Source organism: Zootoca vivipara, chromosome 4, assembly GCF_963506605.1.
Source record: "Zootoca vivipara chromosome 4, rZooViv1.1, whole genome shotgun sequence".
NCBI classification, from domain to species: domain Eukaryota; kingdom Metazoa; phylum Chordata; class Lepidosauria; order Squamata; family Lacertidae; genus Zootoca; species Zootoca vivipara.
The window spans coordinates 71,527,316-71,548,500 of NC_083279.1; the positions used below are offsets into that span (position 1 = coordinate 71,527,316).

Sequence of the window (21,185 nt, forward strand, 5' to 3'; positions counted from 1 at the left end):
AAATATAGCACAAGAGGCTTCTCGCTAAAAAAAAATTCCTTGAAAACAGTTAGGGATAAAACCCAAAAAAAATTCTCAGTTTTTTTCCTTTTGGAAAGGGGTGTTTTTCCAGTGTTTATTATCATGTGGCATCACTAAGCTGCATCATGTACAGTAAGCCTTAGGAATTGGATCACTGCATACCTGACCCATTACATTGCCTTACCTTACCTCTTAAGAAAAGGTCACTCTCTAGTATTATTTGCAGTGTGGCAGTCAAAACACTCCACAAACAGGAATTGTCTATACTGTGTACACACTTCCTTCAGAATATTGTACAGAAGTAACTACCTTGATTTAATCTGTCTTAGTTTTAAGAAGGACTGAATTATGATACACCATAAAGTATACGAAGACAGATTTCACAAATGGAGTAAGTAGTGTAGGGGAAAATACTGCACTGTATATATGTACTTAAAAAAACAACTTGTCTGTGGATTGGCATTTGCTATTTTAGACTTAGGATTTTCAGCTAATGTCCTTATTAAATGGCAAACTACGGTATGTTTCTCGGTGATAAACCAAACTCTGGCTGCCCTGTGGCTACAACATTCAAGTTCACACATATGCAAATTTGCCCATAAATAGAATCCGATTTAGCAGGCTTCAGTTTGTGGTAGAAGATGTTCACCACATTCAAAAGGCAAAACATCAGTTACTTCCACTCTGACAGCAACATTGAGAGTTTTAATCTGTTTGTTTCACCAAGTTGTTTTCCCTAGTAACATATTTGACTGTTTAAAGAAGTGTGTGTAAAACCACTATTACCTGCCAAAAAGTAAGTACCGTTAGTTTTAATTGCTCAAAATATTTAGGTTTTGTGTATGTGTGTGCTGGAATGCTTTCTCAGCAATTAGTTTGAGCAATATCATTATCAAGATGAAGAGAAGTGACATGTCTACCATGTTTCCACAAACCATACCGTACATTAACCAAGAGCAACCACACATGGCATAAACATCAGGGAAGAACTTCATCAGTTTGGGAACCCATGATCTACATGTATTTTACCATCACTTATCTCTACCCTGTTTTACCCTACAAATGAATGCTTAACAAGCTACAGGTTAAAATATAGGAAGCTACTTCATACCACATCAAACCATTAGTCCAGGCTTCCTCAACCTCGGCCCTCCAGATGTTTTTGGCCTACAACTCAAATGATCCCTAGCTAGCAGGACCAGTGGTCAGGAATGATGGGAATTGTAGCCTCAAAACATCTGGAGGGGCGAAGTTGAGGAAGCCTGCATTAGTCCATCTAGCTCAGTATTTACACTAACTGGTAGCAATACTCCCAAGGTTTCAGAGAGGAATCTTCATCAGCCCTACTATGGTTTCCAAGGACTGAACCCAAGAATCCATTTCCCATAGAAAATATGTATCCTATCACTGAGCTGCAGTCTGTCCTTTAATTAAAATATTATGTGTCATCTCTTAATCATAAAGATTCCTGAGGCAGCAAAGTGGATAAAGCCACCACATTAAAATCACTAAAAATAACATAAGCAGATTAAAATACTGTACCCAACAAAATTAAACAATAGCTGTAGCACCAAACTGTATTAAAGCCTGGGTGGGGGTAGAGGGAGCAGCAGCTTTAGTTTATTTCTAAAATCAGTAGGGAGTCTGGTAAGAGGCAGATTTAGGGGAGTGTGGCCAGTTCGTTCATACTGGGCACTGAGCTGCAACAAAGACTTAGAACGGAAGGTGAGAGTCGGGGTGATCGCTGAATTTTGGCACCACAGAGGGTGCCACTGAAATCTGAAAGCCCAAAGTCTGCCACTGATCTGGTAGAACATTCCAGAGGCCAGTTTCAGAGGCAAGGGGCCACAATGGACAAGGCACTGTTACTAGTTGCTGCACACCTCACCTCAGAAGGTGAGGGAAATCTGAGAAGGTCTTTTGAAGACGATTATTAAAGATCAGGTGATCTTCAGATAGCCTGGTTCAAAGCCATTTAAGGCTTTAATGTTCAAAATTGGGACAATTGGACCCAGGAACAAAACAGTAGCTTCAAGTGCTAGACTGGTTGAGCCTTAAACATTGGTAAAATCTAGTTACAAATTCAAACTCGAGTCCTCCGAATGCCTATGTAGCAAAAACTGCACCATCAGCAAAGAAGAAGGGATGTATCTGTAGACACGAATTACTCTTAGGTATGGGAGGATGGGGACTAAAAGGAAGGAACCCCCAATCAGGTCTATCAAAACTCAATGGCGCAGAATGTTGAGAAGAGTGAGAGGGTAAAAACCTGGGTGGGAAAGATGTCTCCCAATGTCAGTTGCTGAGAATCACAGTTGGTGGGGTATGGTTGCACCCAGGTATTTCTTGTGGCCGTCCCTCATTGACATCTGTTTGGACAGTATAACAACAGGATATTGCTCTAGAGGGGCCATTGGCCTGATCTATGTTCTTAGTATGGAGGGCCTAGAGCAGAGCACACACAGATGAGGAGCCATATCATTCTATGGATAGGTGATTTCCTGGTGAAAAAATCACCATGCAATATTGTACCTAGAAAGACCGTAAAGTCTTCTATGTTCTCAGTAGAGAAATTAAAGAACTGAATGTGGCTGGGATTGGTCACAAATGTATCTACCCTGCACACATGAACCCGAATACAGAGAGGAAGAAGAAAACTGGCCAATGAGGACTGAGAATGCTCAGTGCAAATGGAATATTGACTGGTTTGGGAGAGGAGGAAAATCAGGCTGTGCATAAATTACCATTTACTCCCACTCCAGTGCATGCCCACTGCTGGTGTTGGAAGAGGGCTACACATGCTATACGCCACAATGCGTTGATTCTGCAGTTTCTTGAGAAATTCTGCTGTTTTATATACTTTCTCTCAATCCAGCATCTATCTGATTTGAAAACAGAAGCTATAATTAAGCTGTGGTTTGTATGTTTTAGACAGCCATTGCAGTTTACATGACAGCTTACATGAGAACTTCAGTGAATTGGAGTTTGATGTGGGGAAACAATCTGGTAATGGGTTGCTGGGAATTATAAATCTATGAGGGATAAACTACAGTGCCCCAGAATTCTTTGCAGGAAACAATGTGCTTTAAAGATAGTGTGTGCACAACCTTATAGGTAGCATAATTTAATAGTAGTTTTCATCCAGATCCAACCAATTTTTCTATGCAGGAAGCACTGCTTGAGGAAAAATCTGGTACAATATTGCAGTGTTTCTCAACCAGTGTGCCTCCAGATGTTTTGGGACTACAACTCCCATCATCCCTAGCTAGCAAGACCAGTGGTCAGGAATGATGGGAGTTGTAGTCCCAAAACATCTGGAGGCACACTGGTTGAGAAACACTGCAATATTGTATGGTGATTTCCCCCCCCCCCACTGTCTCCTGTGTGAACTGCTCAGCCCATGTTTCTCTACATCTGTAATACTGAAAGCTGGGTCTGCTAGTTAATGTTGCCTATGTTCCAGATACTGGTGCTGCTTATTCAGTGTTTGTGAGATCTGTAAAAGACGTGACCATAGAAAAAAATCAAAGGTCTGTTTGCACGTGCCATGGACAAAGATACAGGAGTGTGCAGAATGCTTGACCAGGTTAAGGGCTTTGATGGCTTGAGCTAAGCTGGCAGAAAGAAATGGACCCATGCCAACTTGTATAGGATTTTTGACTTGTTTGTTAAGCTTTCTTTCTGTTGGCCTCTGGTGAAAGGGTACATGATGCAGGCACCATGCTGAAGCTAAGCAAGTTGGGGTCTGGTCAGTGGCGCTCTGCAGTCCCCCAAGTATACTGCTAAGTATAGGTACTGCCTTACTGGTTTTCCCAGTAGTGATGTATGGAAGTGAGAGCTGGACCACAAAGAAGGCTGATCGCCGAAGAATTGATGCTTTTGAATTATGGTGCTGGAGGAGACTCTTGAGAGTCCCATGGACTGCTAAAAGATCAAACCTATCCATTCTGAAGGAAATCAGCCCTGAGTGCTCACTGGAAGGACAGATCATGAAGCTGAGGCTCCAATACTTTGGCCACCTCATGAGAAGAGAAGACTCCCTGGAAAAGACCCTGATGTTGGGAAAGATGGAGGGCACTAGGAGAAGGGAACGACAGAGGACAAGATGGTTGGACAGTGTTCTCAAAGCTACGAACATGAGTTTGACCAAACTGCGGGAGGCAGTAGATGACAGGAGTGCCTGAGCGTGCTATGGTCCATGGGGTCACGAAGAGTTGGACACGACAAAACGACTAAACAACAACATACTGCCTTAAGTTTCATGATGGAAGAAAAGTGTGAGGTAAAAATCCACACCAGAGATTTAAAGTAGTTTAACCATCGACTCTTCTTCCCAGGGCACTCTGGGAATTATTGTTCTGTGAGAATGATAGGAGGGGTCTCGTAATGATTCTCAGCACCCTTGACATATTACAGCTCCCAGGATTCTTAGGGGGGAAACCCTGACAGCTAAGGTGGTATAAAAGGACTTTACATGTATAGTGAGGATAAGCCCCCATGCAACACATACCTGGGCTCTTGATTTAAAAATAAATAAATAAATATTGCTTTTGAATAATGAATAACTGTGAGAACAAACCTATCGTGCAATGAGCGTTTCCTTAACAGGTAGAGAGATGAGTCAGTTTCTACAGAGATGTTAGAGACAGCTCACTGCTTAGTAGCAACTGACTCAAATCAAGCAAACATTTTCCCACTACCCTTACAAACGTGCTGAAAACTCAGTATAAGTCAGTATACAGCAGCTTGGGGAAGCCCAAAAGAGTTTCACTGACTTTTTAACCCCACACTTTCATCCACATAAAAATGTGTAAGGCATTCCCACTGCATAGAGCAGTAATTTATTTTCGCATTACCATATGAAAGGTCCGCTCAGACTGTGCAGAATAAGAATAGCTAAGGAGATGAAGACTGAACACTTACCCCTCAGGTAGTAGTTCCTGGAGGTAGGTAATTTCACTGGGATGGGGAGCTCTTTAGAAGTTAATGTGTGTCTATGGGGGGGCTCCTGGTCATTCTGTTATGTGGGGGGCCCTGTCCTTCTGGAAAAAAAGAATGTTGATGACAACTAAATGGGGTGGTATATTAGAGGTTTATAAAATGAACCCCACCACCCCATCCCACAAACAGCTCATTGGCTCAGTGTGCTCAGTGGCCATAGAATGTTGACTGTAGAAAAGGACCAAGTTCTACTTGTTTGTGTTATTGGTCCTCCCCACAATTATCAACAGAAACAAATCAGCTTGCCTAGCACAGTGCCACACTGATCAAGTTTCATTTCTGACTTAAAACAACAACAACAAAAAGCTATTTAGTTTCACAGCTTGGTTTACTTTATCTCAACCTATGCCACATAATCTGTAATCTTAAGTCATTAACACAAATAAGCATTATTTCCTGCCTGGTGAAAAATAGTTGCCTAGTTTGGGGGGGGGGAGTCTTACTTTTGCACAAGTAGAATGTAGCCTATACAAAGGTAAACGGCACTCAATCATTGCACCACTCGCTTTTGCCGCTACCTCTGACAACCAGTGGCATCATCCCCACCTCAAGGTTGCCCATAATGGGATGCAGGTATCAAATTGTTTGCACTAAAGCTTGCTAGGAACAAGTATAATTGCTCATACTAAAACCAGGTGTGATCCAGATCTGTCTCCATTAAGTGAAATTCATGAGTTCCTTCATAGGTGGAAAACAGAAATAAAGGGAAATTGGGTACTCCTTACATTAACAGAGGTAGAAATTAATTTGAGGTGGTGTGCTAGGTAAGAAATCAGTAGAAGCCAAATTCGTTAGCAGTTGGAGGCACTGGTCTCACTGAAAAAAGTCTAATCTTTGGGTGGTATGCTGTCGTCTTCCGGCTTGTGGAGGTTTGAACCTCTATTTCTCAGTTCCAAATACAGCATTCTGTCTCCTACACAACATTGGCAAGGTCTAGTAAATCTGTGTTAAAAATTATGAGCTGGAACTCTGTATTCTGAACCACATATGCAGCAAGTTGAAGATCCAGAATGTCTTAAAGGGGGGTAAATAACGCCATTTGAAGTAGGTGTGAGTGTGTGTTAAAATAGAAATGATATTTTTATTTAGTTGAACTTGGATTATTTTTCATCATGATCATAATCATATTTTTTATAAATCTTCTACCCAGTAAATGCAGCGTTTCAGTTATATTTTATTTCAAGAGAAGAAAAGTAAATTCACAGTGATCAAATGAAATCAACATACACCCTTTTTTAGGTCATATACTTAATTGTTTATTCTTCTTAGTGTAAATAACAATACCAGTTTTTTTTAAAAAAAACAACACTTTTTAAATTTACATTTGCAAAAAAAATCACACTGATTTCCAAAGCTAATGTACAAATTTCTAAAACATGTTCACACTTCCTAAAGTTTTAGAAATTAAAACTGCTGTTAAAGGGAGGCAGTGTTCAGACTCTGAGAGGCAGATAAATTAAACAGTGTAGTTCTTGGAATGAAAAAACATTAAAGAAACTCAATACTTAAAATTAGTGGTGAGCATAGGCGTCTTTTATTCTAGAAATCAGTTATCCTCAATCATGAGTCATGCATGAGATCAAGAGAAATATCTGAATAATATCTGTGCTGAATAATTTTTATTTTTCCTGTGAAATTTTAACTGAATTTCCAATACTTTCTGCACCATTTTATACAAATGAGAATGAGATTTACAAAAGAAAAAACTATTTTATGTATATATTTATTTAAAAATCCTTTCAAAACCCTCTCTAAAATTATTATGACAACATTATTTAAGGTTGTCGTCCTATGTACTCTTCTCACAGCACAATGCAACTTACATTTTCAAGTATACATAGGATTGTGTTAAACTAAAATAGTTTTTACATGTAATAGTGCAGACACTGAGAGTTGAAAATGGAGATAAACAAAAAAGTAGATTTTAAAAGAATCCTGAACAATTCAGTATTATAGCATTTAACAAGAAAAGATGCAGAATATAACAAAAAAAATGCATTCTAAACTAATTTTTTTATGTTAATAAGATTTTATAAAAGAGGCAGGTATGAACTGGTTTGGTTGCTCTGAGTTTGTAATATTATACTTCTTATGGAACAGCAGAATATTGACCTAAGGTTTTCCATGGTTCGTTTCTTATTGGTTGGTAAGCCTCTTGGTGTAATTGCCTAATAACTTTCAAGAATCTATAGCTAATATTACAGACTATATTCCAAATGAACTTTGTAATTACATAGTTTAAGATAAGAAACATGCCATTTTATGAAATACAATTTACTGTCATATTACAGTCAATTAACTTTTTAGATTTATTCTAATCTTTTCATTTTCTTACATTTCCATGACCTCCTTTTCTTGATCTTACTCTTGACATGGAGACACTGGAACTTTCAGAATTATGACTCTTGTCAGAATGATACTGACCTCCTTCTCTTCCTAGAAACATCTTCCCGGTGGGCAAATGCAGTCAAGGAGTAGCTAAGGCGAGTGTCTGAGCTTTCAGAACTGGTTCCAAAGTTGTTGGCCTTTGTGCACGGAGTTATACATTGCATCATTGCCCTACGGATGTAGTCATCAAAGAAGTAGTAGATGAAAGGGTTCGTGCAGCTGTTGGCAAACGCAAATGGGCCACTCAGTTCCATACCAATATGGGCAACTTTGTAGGGAAGGCAGAAAGGTGGCTTCAGTTCCTGGATTGCAGACATCAGAGCTAGAAACTTAAAAATATTGAAAGGAGCCCATGAGAAAACAAAAATGATCACTACAGTGAAGACAATTTTGATGGATTTCTTTAGCTTTTTATCATGTTTTCCAGATTTCTGATAATGCACACAGAGTTTCTTGGTGATGGAGCAATAAAAAGTCAAGATGATGAACAGAGGAACAAAGAATGCCAGAATTAGTAGCAGCACCGACCCAATCTGGTGAGTAGATGTGATTTCCTTGTCCACACAATATGTGCTGTTGTCGTATCTCCTCAGCTCTCTGGACAGAAGGGTAGGCAACCCAAGTAGGCAGGACAGAATCCAGACACAAGTGCAAAGGATGATGGAATACAGCTTTGTTCTGATTCTCCTAGCCACTGATGGGTACATGATTGCCAGGTACCGATCGCTACTCATGCAAGTGAGGAGAAAGATAGTGCAGTACATGTTGACTGAGATGGTGTAGGAGCTGCCTTTGCAGAGAAAAGAGCCAGATCTCCAAAGTCCTGAGGTCCTCTCTTTGTCTACCCAAAAGGGTAATGTGATAAGGAATATAAAATCAGACACTGCCAAGTTGACAATGAAGATATCAATTAGCCTCTGAATCCGCCGTTTGAAGATTAGCGCTCCTATTAGAAGGGCATTGCCAGCAATTCCCACCAGGAATACAATGGTATAGAGAGCAGGCAGGAAAATGTGTTTGTAAGGCAACTCCACAGCTGAGCAGTTATCTTCAGGAAGATCTGTATAGAAATAGTAATCATAGCTAGAAGTTGATTTCTCCATCTCAAAAATGATTTGTGTGAAGAAGCTGTCAGCACTTTTATGTTCGTATTGGCACTACAGATGATAGTTCTCTTCTTTTTTCCTTTCAGTTTCTTCCAGATGGTAAGAAAAATCTGATGTACAACATATCAATCTCTGACTAGGCATTTAAATGTCTAGCACAGAATGGGAGGGACTGGTTTGATTTGACCAACCAGCATGCTTATACAGGCAGCTTTGACCATAAAATATGGTAGGGTGGGTTTCCTTGAAATTTTGGGAAGTGGGGAGGGGAGAGGTTTAAGTTTCTTTGTAAATACAATTTATTAGTTGAGGTTTTTGAGGTTATAGATGGTTAGCAGAAGTAAGAAAGTGGTGAATTCAGTTCGTCAGGGTGGGTTGTTATTTAAATAACCGTTAGCTTGTCTAATCTGTGTTTCTAAACTTGGGAGGGTTCCATTCCCGCAAGCTTTACCAATTGACATGTTGCTGTTATTTGTAGAATGAGTGTCCAACACCTTCTCAATTCTGGCAGCAGCAAAATCTTGCATACAAAGATGTGTTTTTAAACTTCTACCTGACCTTTAATGTCAAATTTTATTCTACATTGCTCTTAAAAACGGTATCTTGCTTCTATATCTTTTCTGAAGTGTTCTGAATACTCTTTTATTCACTTCAAGTTTTGGTCCACCCTGATAGTGGCAGCACCAGAAAAAAAATATATATGAGGGTTACAGAAGAAGGAAAATGAATTCCTGGGATGGTAGATGAGTCTGACCAAACTGCAGGAGGCAGTGGAAGACAGGAGTGCCTGGCGTGCTCTGGTCCATGGGGTCACGAAGAGTCGGACATGACTAAACGACTAAACAACAAAAAGAGCTTTGCCCCACATATTAAGACTTCTCATTGAGAAACAGAAGTATATTTTGCATTCATGCTATAATCATAAACAGATTTTATTCGAAAAAGTCCTATTCATTTTTATGGGTTCAGCTTTTACAAAAGGATGCTTAGGATTGCAACCTTGTTTAAAACTCTGTTTAATTTGTATGTGAACTGTCTTTTCTTTGAGTAATTATAGAAGGAGAGACTATGGCAGTGGTTCTCAAAGGGTGTGGTGTGCCACAATTGTGGGGCAGAAGAGGATAGCAAATGTGGCAGGAAAATTCAAGGACAATAAAAAAAAATCATTTAAGCATTTCAGTGTAGCATAGTATCAATTTGGGAGGTGGGCAGGGTATATACAACCAGAAACAATATCCAATGTCTCTCTTCAGGAGCACTGGCTATTCTTCTACAGTTCTCCATGACATATTGTTGTGAACAGAGATTCTCAATTGTGAGAAATATGAAAGATCAGAAAAGAGAAGCTTTTTTGTCGACAGAGCTATATCTAGGCAAGGAAGTGTATCGGCACCTGCTCCCCATTTGCACAAGCAAATTTTTATTGTGAACATGTGGCCCAGAGTAAAAAAACTTGAGAACCACTGTGCTACTTCTCTACAGAGCCATCTATGCCTTTACTTGAACTACGCTTCATAGCAACTGGGGACACATATGTATTGTAATTTGTTACTCCAAGAATGCTACTTTATTGAACCTATCTAAGTTCTAGACAGATTCCCAGAAAATTGTAAATAAAATTGTGCCAAGGTAAAACCTGTTATGCCACATCTCCACTTGCATTATCAGGGAGATGTCATTTCTATTCCTGTCATGCAAGACTAGCTAGATTATGGTAAGCATGTGAGTACTCAGTGAAAGCCCAAAACATCATAAGAAGATAAACCCTAGCAACCTGGTATAAGTGTCATTTCTCTCTCACACTGAGTTCTCTGAGAGCTGAAGAAAGAACCAGCAATCAGTGGTAGAACACAGCTTTGGTGAGTAATCCTCTGTGTACAGTATACCGAGGACTCATTGAGCTATGGGCCTTGCTCTTAGGTAGGGATGAATGAATCTGTCCATTTTGGTTTTCGTTTTCTCATTTTTACAGCCTTAATTTCAGCTCCCCACATTTTCACACTAGTTTGCAAAAAAGAGAAGTCCATCAGCATTTTAATGTGAATTTATCCAAATACAGTATATGCTTTTGTAAAATATACTTTGCCCAATATCTCCCCAAAATAATGCATTTTATATATTATATGTGACTTGAATATATTATATTGCCTTATAAACTTGATAGGCACGAGCTTCAGGGCAGTGGTAAGTAACAACAATTTTAAAGCATTCTATAAACATATTTTATATGTTCTTATTAAGTGCAATAAAGTGACGTCTTTTACACACCAGTACAGTTGCCACCTTAAAAAAAAACCAACAACCACTGGCAGTTCCTATCCCAGGAATTCAACAGATGAACATGTTTCAAAAGGAATGAGAGATGCTTATATTTTGGTGAAACTCCAAAATATCTTACGCCCTTAAGGTTGCAGCCCTTACCTGGGAGTAAGCCCCCTTCGATTTAATTTACGTTACTTCTGAGTAGATACCGTAAGTACAGAAAGGCTAGCACTATAAGGCACTGGAACCATGGCAGGAAGAGGCGCTGCGGCAACTGAAGGCTGAACCGAATTAAGAACTGAAAGCAGTTTCGTCCATTGAGAAGCACTACAGCCCTTGCATGCATCCAAGAAGGACCCCCGCCCCACCCCCCGCGTGTCACGCCTACAATATGTTCTGCTTCACACTGCACACGTTTTTAATTTAGGACAGTTTTAGTTTTGAAGCAAAGAAAGAGAGGAGGGGGTGAAACCCCACCATTCCCACTTCGGCTAACGCGTCAGGCAACCTCCCCGCATTCCAGCGCCTTTGGTCAGCGAGACTACAATACCCAGGATGCAAATGGAAAGCGCCTCTCCTTCCGATCTCTGGCCAACAACAAAGCGCTCCCCACCTTGGTTTCATAGCGGAGCGGAGCGCCGCCGCCGATGCGGCCAGAACTGCATTTCCCAGGGTGCCTGGCGGTCGGGGGCGGATGAGCGTCTCCGAGAGAGGAGGAGGGAGGAGGAGGAGGAGGAGACCCCTCCCCCGTCCCCAGGCTAAGCGTCGGCCGAGGGTGGGTGGTGGAAGCGGCGCCGTGGAGTCGGGAGGAGGATGGGAGGTGAGTATGGACGGGCCCGGCTCCCTTCCCCACCCGGAATTCATGAGTGGGGTAGTACTGGGGTTGCGGGTAGGAGAAGGTGTCCGGAAATAGTCCATGGAGGTGCGGAAGACCCGTGGCTTATATTTTGATGGGCATTTCCATCTGCCCACCAAGCACACCCTGCCCGCAACGCTGGCAGGTTCAGCTCTGCAGTTCGACAGCGTCTGCAGGCGCCTGTCCATTATTATTATTATTATTATTATTATTATTATTATTACTACTACTACTACTACTACGTTACTGCTGCTGCTGCTGATAGTGATGATAATGTAGTAATAATCACCCCCACCACACACACCCCTAGATCTACACTCCCTGGTATGCGCATCTTGCCTCCAAGGTGCAGTGCAGTCCCGCTTTACTCACTGGGTCTCACTCCCATTTTAGCGTGCATAAGACTGCAGGTGTGGAGCTACTGTATGTATATAAGATGAGCATTGAGGAGGGGAGACAGAGAAAGGTGTGTGCCTGCGGGCCTTTTACCCCCTCGCCTCCACCCCGCCCATGGAAAAGGGATTAGGCTTCTGCTTTGGGAAATCTCTCTTCTTGTCAGCGTATATGTGTCTACCTGGACGAACGTTTCATTTCTCCCGGGTATTGTAGCCTGAAATGATGCTTTCGCTGATGGTCGTGATCCCTCTTGGTACTATAATTGAGGGAAAACAACAAAGTTGGATATGAATGGGTTTTGTGTTCCTCCCCACTGACAATCTGTGCCTTCGGATGCTGGTATCTATCAAAGGAAGTGTTGTTTCCACTACCCTTGTAAAACTCTGGAGCTAACAATGGGATCATCCTAACAGAATTAGCCAGTGGATAGGACCAGTCGCCTGACCCTTTTTTGAGCCAAAGATGTGGCAAGATAAAAGTGCTATGCTACAAATGGTCTGGTTTCTAATTATTTTCTCATTTTCCTAATATATATATTTTAAATTATTGTTTCCATATTTCTTCTTTAATTATACATATTTACTAGTAAGAATTGAGAAAGGTTTTGGTTAAACCTCAGTGAGAGAATGTATACCCTGACATCTTATTTAAATAGAAAGTGATGATCTTATCCCTGGCAACTCCTAAATTTAAGATAGGCAGACTTCATAAGCCAATCTTGTCTCTTGGTGGACATCTATAGTACATATCCTATGCTTGTTACATGCTCAGCTTTAGAAATACTACTACTGTCCTAGGTTTGGGTGTTGCCTGCCCAATTTGTTTTGTTTTTCCCCAGTCAAGATTGTTGAGTAGCTTGTGTTAAAGACAAAACGTGATTGACTTGCACCAGCCTCAATTTGCTTCTTTCTTATCCAAATAAAACAAAAAGCCACCTTTAACAACTTAAGTACCCTGAGGACACTGTTGTGAAAATAATACTTGTTAAAGCTGCTGAGCTACTCTTCAGTCCTGATTTCTTTAGGAACACCAAAGTATTCATCTTTCAGCAGAGGAAGTCTCCACACCACAAGATTTTTCTTGGTGAGATAGAAGGAATGTTTCAAACCAGGGGTAAGCAAACTTTTTCAGCAGGGGGCCGGTCCACTGTCCCTCAGACCTTGTGGGGGGCCGGACTATATTTTGAAAAAAATATCAACGAATTCCTATGCCCCACAAATAACCCAGAGATGCATTTTAAATAAAAAGACACATTCTACTCATAAAAACACCAGGCAGGCCCCACAAATAACCCAGAGATGCATTTTAAATAAAAGGACACATTCTATTCATGTAAAAACATGCTGATTCCCGGACTGTCCGCGGGCCGGATTTAGAAGGCAATTGGGCTGCATCCGGCCCCCGGGCCTTTGTTTGGGAGCCCCTGTTTCAAACAATCAAAATTCCTTATTTGGCATTAAGGTTTATTAAAATGAATAGGGTTTATTTCCAAGTAAACATGTATTGAGTTAGACTGCCAGTTGAAAATATGTTCCATTTATTCTGTTTGTGCACATGGGGATATTTTCTGAACATGAATCATGTGGAGGAAGTACTTTGAAAACTTAGGGTACACACACATAGGGCTTTACAGTGGTGAATGTGACCATTTCTGCCAAAAAACACAAAGCTGTTCTTGTTGGAATACAGTATATGTGTACTGCTGATTCATGTGCCACTTTTCCCACATAATAGGGGCCTGTTTTGAATTGATTACAGTTCAAAACAATTCTTTCTACTGTGATTTAATTAAATATGTCCATTTGACTGACATTGGGTGAATGCCAGTTAGTAGTATAATTGCACAACTTTGATTTTCCTCTATCAGCATAAAATCTTAATGACAATCTCTATCTTCAAGAAAGAAGATTCCACCTAAACATTAGGAAGAACTTCCTGACAGTAAGAGCTGTCCGGCAGTGGAATTTGCTACCAAGGAGTGTGGTGGAGTCTCCTTCTTTGGAGGTCTTTAAGCAGAGGCTTGACAGGCATATGTCAAGAATGCTTTGATGGTGTTTCCTGCTTGGCAGGGGGTTGGACTGGATGGCCCTTGTGGTCTCTTCCAACTCTATGATTCTATGATTCTATCTAGATTGAATAAACTTTCCAATAAACAGCAGGAATGACTTCAGCCTGGTAGCACAAGTTTGTGGCAATTAAGTTCTATTCATGGTTTTGAGTCTGTGGCTGGTGGTCCTTAGGTATCCCAATATCTTTGATTTAATCTTTTTAACTTTCTGCCTAAGCCACTGGCGAGCTTGTTTTTTTTGACTCTCTACTTTTTGAGCTCAGAACTCTCTACTTTTTGAGCTACTAGTTTCATCTAAATGGTAACATTTTTGTTTCTTTTCTTTTCTTCCTGTTAGTGTTTTATCCTTCGGTTTTTACTATCTTCTAAATATAAAGTGCCTTTTGCAAACCTTATTATTTATGGGTGTTCTAACTTTGACTTCCCATTCTTTCTCCTTTTTTCTGTACACCAACTTCTCCTGTATTAATACGGTAAGCTCTGGCTGCCTCCAACCTTCATCTGTGTGCTCATATCTTCTTAACCACCTGCTGCTTTGCGCAAATGCTTCTTTCTTGAGCACTCCCTATAATTGTCCTCATAAGCTCCAGACCATGCTGCAGGCTTTCCCTTGGTTCTCACTCTTACTTTCTTCTAAAGAACACATTGCAAACTAAGATAATCCATAAAATAGCCACACTCCTGAGTCAGCTTGCTGTCCTGTTTATACTGTGATTAGTAAGTTCTTTGCTACTGGTAATACTGTGGGTGAGTTCAGATGCAGCAAAACCATGGCATTAAGAGAATGTGTCTCATCAATCCTTGGGACTCTTATGCTCCCTCTTCCAGCGCAATTTCAAGGAGATTGGAAGCGTCTACTTCCGTTTTATTTTAGCTACAGTTTAGCAAGTAATCCAAACACTAAACTTTATTTCACCTTCACTGTAGTTACAGTCAGACCTTGGTTGTCGAACACCTTGGTACTTGTACGTTTCGGCTCCCGAATGATCGAAACCCGGAAATGGGTGTTCCAGTTTCCGAACTTTTTTTGGAAGCCAAACGTCCGGTGCGGCTTCTGCTATTGTTTCCAGCATGCCTGCACAATCAGAAGCCAACTGGAATCCACGCCTAGGTTTCCAAATGTTTTGGAAGTCGAACGGACTTCCGGAACACATTCTGTTCGAAAAGCAAGGTACGGCTGTATTTGGAACAGGCCAGCTTCATAAACTGTGATTTGAAGTTGCTTTGTTTCTGCAAGCCATAATCAAGACCGGCTACAATTTGCGAAGGGCTGGACAGCACAAGAAGCTGTGTTTAAACTAAAACTCCTCCTCATGACAAGGCCAAAGGGAGGGGGCTTATGAGTCTGAGGCCCCCTGATGCATTCTCTTAATACAAAAAGTAATGCTAAAATATGTTTGAATAAGATCTATAAAAACTAAGGAAACAGCTGTGACTGGGGAAATTGCAACACTGACATCTTTGGAAAGAAGTTTAGATACTTGAGAAAAATGAGAGAATTTAATAGTGTGTGTTTTTACAGAGACACTCCACATTTTTGTGTGTTCTATGTCTGAATGAGCTGTGAGCATAGACGTTACTGGTTCAAATCTCACCTGCTTAGAAACTCAGTTGGTAGCTTCTGCAAGCCTTTGTTTATTTCCCTCATCTGCAGCTTAGGGAGATAATACTGTCGTAAGGAGGTAATGGAATTGTGTTGAGCCTTCTAAAGTACTACACAAATGTTATATTGTATTATTTTGTTGGTTTCCACTTCCATATTTCAATAAATAATTATCATATACTCAGTTTATCATGGTCACAGCCACCAGCTGGAATGTGACATATTTCATTGTACAATATTTTTAAAGTTGTTATTTTACTATTAAAGTCAGTCTTATGAAGCTTTACAGGGAAGAACAAAAAATGTAACTGATTACATGTATAGACAAGTCTGCTTGCATCTTCCTCTGTCTTAGGATGGGTGGCATAACTGATGGGTCTGTTTAGAAGATCACTTGCATTGACTGCTTTTTCTACATGCATGTTCTTCCAAATCTCTTAAGCCCTGCCTCCATTTTCATATATCAAGTTCAAGATGCACAGCATAATATTATAGCAATAACAGTTTGCAACTAGAGGTACCTGATTTGAGCTGACAGAATTAATATGCAATAATGTACGTGTGTGTGTGTGTGTGTGTGTGTGTGTGTGTGTTTATTTTAATGATTTAAACCACACTCATGAGACTCCAAGGCCACCAGAACGGCTTGGAAAGATCAATGATAAAACAGTCTTTCGGGTTTATAATCTGAAACATGACACAAAAGGAAAAAGAATAGAAAGGGAGGAGGAAAAAGCCAGACTCTTCGTTTTTCTTTGTTTGGGGAGTCTGTGGTTTTGGGAGTCCCTGCATTCTTGTAGCGATGATCTGGAATGTTAATAATTTTGTTTTCTGGTTCAGTCCTTGTTTATGCTCAACCCAGATACAGTTCAATGAGTAGAATTTTACAGGAGGGGATGTTCTGAAGTTGCTTTAATTGCTAAATGGAACAGATGTTGCAAGTAAGCAAAGAAAGGAACAGCTGGCGTATGCATGTGAAAGAGGCTGGCTAGAGCCAGAAAAACACGCGTCTTGCTAACTCAGTTAAATCTCATATTTGGAAACTTTCTTCTTTTTATTCTTTTCAATTGCAGTTGAGACACTATGATGGATAACCGTTTTGCCACTGCTCTGGTAATCGCCTGCGTGCTTAGCCTTATCTCCACCATCTACCTGGCAGCCTCTATTGGCACGGACTTTTGGTATGAGTACCGCAACTCATCACCACCCGAAAATTACAGTGAAGTTAAGGCCACTTGGGATGATTTCACTGGTGAAGATGAAAAGTCTTATACAGAAGCTCTCTTTCGATGGAACGGCACCATTGGACTGTGGAGGAGATGCATCACGATGGCTGAGAACTCTTACTGGTTCAACTCACCAAGTAAGCCTACTTCAGAAAGTGTCTCTAAATGCGTCTTTCTCTTAGTGCCATTTTCCTGAGGGATCATTTGAATGCAAAGCACTGATGCATGAATAAATTGATTAGGTTATCGGGTCCCGCTTGAGCAGACTTATCCCATTTTTGTTTGTTTGTTAATTCTCAGTTGTAAGATGCACAAATTTGCCTGAGAGAGAACTTTAATTGTATCTTCTAAGCAAGTACCTCCATCATTTAAATATAGGCTTGCTCTTAGGACCTTAAAATTATTACAATGGTACCTCGGGTTACAGACGCTTCAGGTTACAGACGCTTCAGGTTACAGACTCCGCTAACCCAGAAATAAAACCTCGGGTTAAGAACTTTGCTTCAGGATGAGAATAGAAATCGTGCAGCAGCGGCAGCGGGAGGCCCCATTAGCTAAAGTGGTACCTCAGGTTAAGAACAGTTTCAGGTCAAGAACGGACCTCCAGAACAAATTAAGTTCTTAACCCGAGGTACCACTGTAGTTTGTCTCTGAAGTAGTCTCTCAAGTCTTCTGAGGAAATGACTAATACGGTAGTTTTGAGAACAATACCAAGTTTAAAAAGTTGGAGATCAGTGCCAGCTGCTGAATAATAAGAGGAATTGTAGTACTTAGGAAGTTAATCATATTTGCCAGAGTTGGGCAACCCGTGAGCTGCATAATAATAATAACAATAATTTTTTTATTTATACTCCGCCCATCTGGCTGGGTTGCCTTATTGTAACCTTTGGCCTTATCGTTTGCAGTCCTTGCAGCTGCCCCCGCCCTCCAGCCAGCGTCTTCCTTCCTTCCATTCCTCAGCATTGTTGTTGTAAATAAGTAGTGCCTTAGAGGCTATAAACCTATAACCATAAACTTGTTCTTTCTTAAAATGCTGCAATATGCTTTGTTGTATGGGGTGGGGCCGCCGACCTGTCAGTGACGTCACAATGACACCGGGAGACTCCTTTTTTTGCCTGCAGAGTTTGAAATCCAACCATGTGGGCAAATGCACAGCCTGCAATGCACCTTTCAAAGCGTTCCACAAAACTGGCAATCAGCTGGTTATTGGGTCTTGGGAAGCCACTTTGTGCAGGGCTTTGCAGGTACCTACATACCTCACCCCATTTGGCTAAGCCAGGCCTTTACCTACCCCACACCTGAGATCATGCATGACATCCGGTGGGCATGGCTTGACTGAAACGGCCTTGTGGGTCAAATGGTGAGGCCTCACAGGCCTCTTTAGACCCACAGGCCAGAGGTTCCCCACCTCACCTAGTTAACCTAGATATATGTATGTGTGTGAATGAAGAATGACAGTCAAGCAAAGCAGATCCTAATAAAGGTTATTTCTTTTTTTCATTTTGGAAGCTGAGATGGTCACAAGGTGTGTCAGTTTTTCCCTTTCGGATCAGTTCATGGAAAAATATAAGGATCCTGGGAATCACAATAGTGGCAGTGATCTGAACCGGACCTGTAAGTAATTTTTGGTTTTGTGTAGCAGATAAAATGTATCTGAGCCTAAAGTACTGCCCACCTTACCAAAAAGTAGGAGCCATTGAACCTGGTGGGACTTGCTTCTGAATAGAGATAGGACTGAGAAAGACTCAAGATGCATTTTAACTTGGCCATAAGACATGTTTGCCTTCATCAAATGTGGATAAATGGAAAGTATGCTACCTTGTCAGAGTTGGTCAACAGTGCAGTCCAGTGCATTTCTACTCAGAAGTAAGTTCCACTGAGTTGAACGGGACTTCAAAGTATGTTTAGTATTGCAGCTCAAGTCATTTATGATGCTCTGGTAATTTACTTGGGATTCTTATATATACATATAGCATAGTCTTTTATTTAACAGTTATTCTCTGCAAAATTCAATGTTGTTTTATTATGTGATGTATTTCTGTACTGTTTAGTGCAGGCGAAAAGCTAGAGTTCTTGGGCTCTGCCACAAATAAGTAACTAGATAGTAGATTGAACTACTCTCTGCTTGTCTTGGGAACAATGCATTTTGCACCGTGAGATTGGAGGAAAGGCCCTAAAGTTGGAACATCCCAGTCATGTTTCCTCTCCCTATTTCCTTTAGATCTTTGGCGCTTGCAGTTCCTCCTGCCTTTTGTTAGCCTTGGGTTGATGTGCTTTGGGGCTCTCATTGGGGTCTGTGCCTGTGCCTGCCGCAGCCTCTACCCCGCCATTGCCACCGGAGTCCTCCACTTTCTAGCGGGTGAGTCCTCTTGGCAAACTTCATCCCATGTATTCAGTGTTGAAACGTGAATATCTTAACATGGTGCTGTAAGTCTGACGAAAATATACTTACTGCTTCTTCTCCAGGTTTGTGCACACTGGGTTCAGTTGGCTGCTATGTAGCTGGAATTGAGCTGCTCCACCAGAAGCTAACGCCTCCAGAAGATGTGCAAGGCCAGTTTGGCTGGTCCTTCTGTCTGGCCTGTGTCTCAGCACCCCTGCAGTTCATGGCTGCTGCCCTTTTCATCTGGGCTGCGCGTACTAACAGGAAGGAGTTCACACTCTTGAAAGCATACCGTGTGGCATAAGGGATATTTTCATTGCTTCCCATGTCTGTGTCCCCCCCCCCCCATTTTAATACTTCTTTTTTGCCCCCTTACTCCCCTGGCTCTTCCTTTTTATTTTATTTTAATTTTGTTCCACAAAATGCATGAAGTGAAATGGCCTGAGGGTTTTTTAAAATTGAAAGACCTTAGAGGCCAATTACCAGGAATAGCACTTTCTTGCCAGAGATCTGCAGGGTTTTAACATGTTTCTTATCTGTTAGATTTTTTAAAAAACTATAAATTTTGATGACATGTCTTTGTTATTCCCAGCGCAGTACATTTTTTCCACATCTAAACCTGATATTCAAAAACAATTAACAGGGTAGTGTAAGTAGGAGAAGAAAGATTTTAATGACACTAATTTTGGCAGTACTGTATGTGTGTTATGACCCACTAGGAAATAAACCAGTGCAACCTCTTTCATAAATGTAGCAATAGAACTTTGTTCTAGATTGTGATACAGTCTTTTCCCCTCACTCTTACGCCTACTGCTGTATCCCTTTCAACCTTTTTGGCTTGATTGTTGTAAAAAGGTTGGTAACCATGAACTTTCCAAATTAAGTGAAAGGATGTCAACATTTGTTTGTTCCATTTCCCCCCCCCTCCTTGTAGTAGCAGCTTCTATTACAAGGTGTACCTTCTAATTTGACTAATGTAAGCGTGTATATAAATCTGACTTTTAAAACCCTTTATTTATGCAATGCAATACCTTATTGGATTTTTGTATAAGTATTACTCATGTCGCCTAAACTAAAACTTTTGTTTAAAAAATAAATCTGAGCAAAGCTCGTGGAATTTTACTGGATTTGTATGCAGCCGATGAGACAGAAAAATGCATGGAGTACAACTGAAGCTCAGTTTCCACTAAGAGAATTTTGACATGGACGTCTGTCCAAATTTCCCTTTTTATGCATGTTTAAAAACATTATGGGATGGGATACGTGGAAGGAAAGAGGAAAAGTTTGTTGGTCTCATTTCAAACTGATACCACACATTTTTTAACCACACAGTGGTTCTAACTCAATTTTGTCCAATTGTGTGTTGTAGTCCTTGCAAATAAATAGGTAATAATTAGATCCACTGGGAAGAGATGGTGGGTATCTTGCAGGTCCAAGATTGCGCTATTTGTTCGTACGCAGAATACATTTCTCTAGGTATGCATCAAGGGATTTTTAAAGATAACCTTTACAAAACATTGGGCAGTGAAAGGGACCTATGGAATTACGCCTGTCACATGAATGGTGGTAGGGATACTGGCCAATAGGCTTCTATGACATCCCCACAGGCACCTTTCAGATTACGCTTGACTTGGCTGTAATAGCACAGGGAAGAGGGTTTTGGGGATAGATAGCATTGCAATCTTGAGCACTGGGTAAATGTGCTATCCCCGCAATGAACAGAGAAGTAACCCCTGAGCCATAGTCATCTGGATTGCCCACAACATATGAGTAACTGAAGAACTTGCATGTTTATGTGATCATACAAGTATTCCCTGAGGCTCAAACCTGACATGTCCTAAACACCAACATGTGTGCAGCTAACTTGCAGCTTAT

The 21,185-nt window shown here is 40.8% G+C and overlaps 2 protein-coding genes across 2 annotated transcripts; one reads left to right on the forward strand and one right to left on the reverse strand.

The window, feature by feature from the left end:
- Positions 1-6,312: 6,312 nt before the first annotated feature.
- Positions 6,313-8,595, reverse strand: GPR15 (G protein-coupled receptor 15). The gene has a single exon (XM_035115845.2). The coding sequence runs from the start codon at positions 8,511-8,513 to the stop codon at positions 7,431-7,433; it is 1,083 nt and encodes a 360-aa protein (XP_034971736.1). The 5' UTR covers positions 8,514-8,595; the 3' UTR covers positions 6,313-7,430.
- A 2,893-nt stretch (positions 8,596-11,488) lies between these two features.
- CLDND1 (claudin domain containing 1) lies at positions 11,489-20,059 on the forward strand. Its single transcript, XM_035116493.2, has 5 exons — positions 11,489-11,598; positions 16,775-17,064; positions 18,437-18,541; positions 19,149-19,286; positions 19,394-20,059. Exons 2-5 carry the CDS (start codon positions 16,785-16,787, stop codon positions 19,612-19,614), a joined length of 744 nt encoding a protein of 247 aa, XP_034972384.1. The 5' UTR covers positions 11,489-11,598; positions 16,775-16,784; the 3' UTR covers positions 19,615-20,059.
- The last annotated feature ends 1,126 nt before the right edge of the window (positions 20,060-21,185 follow it).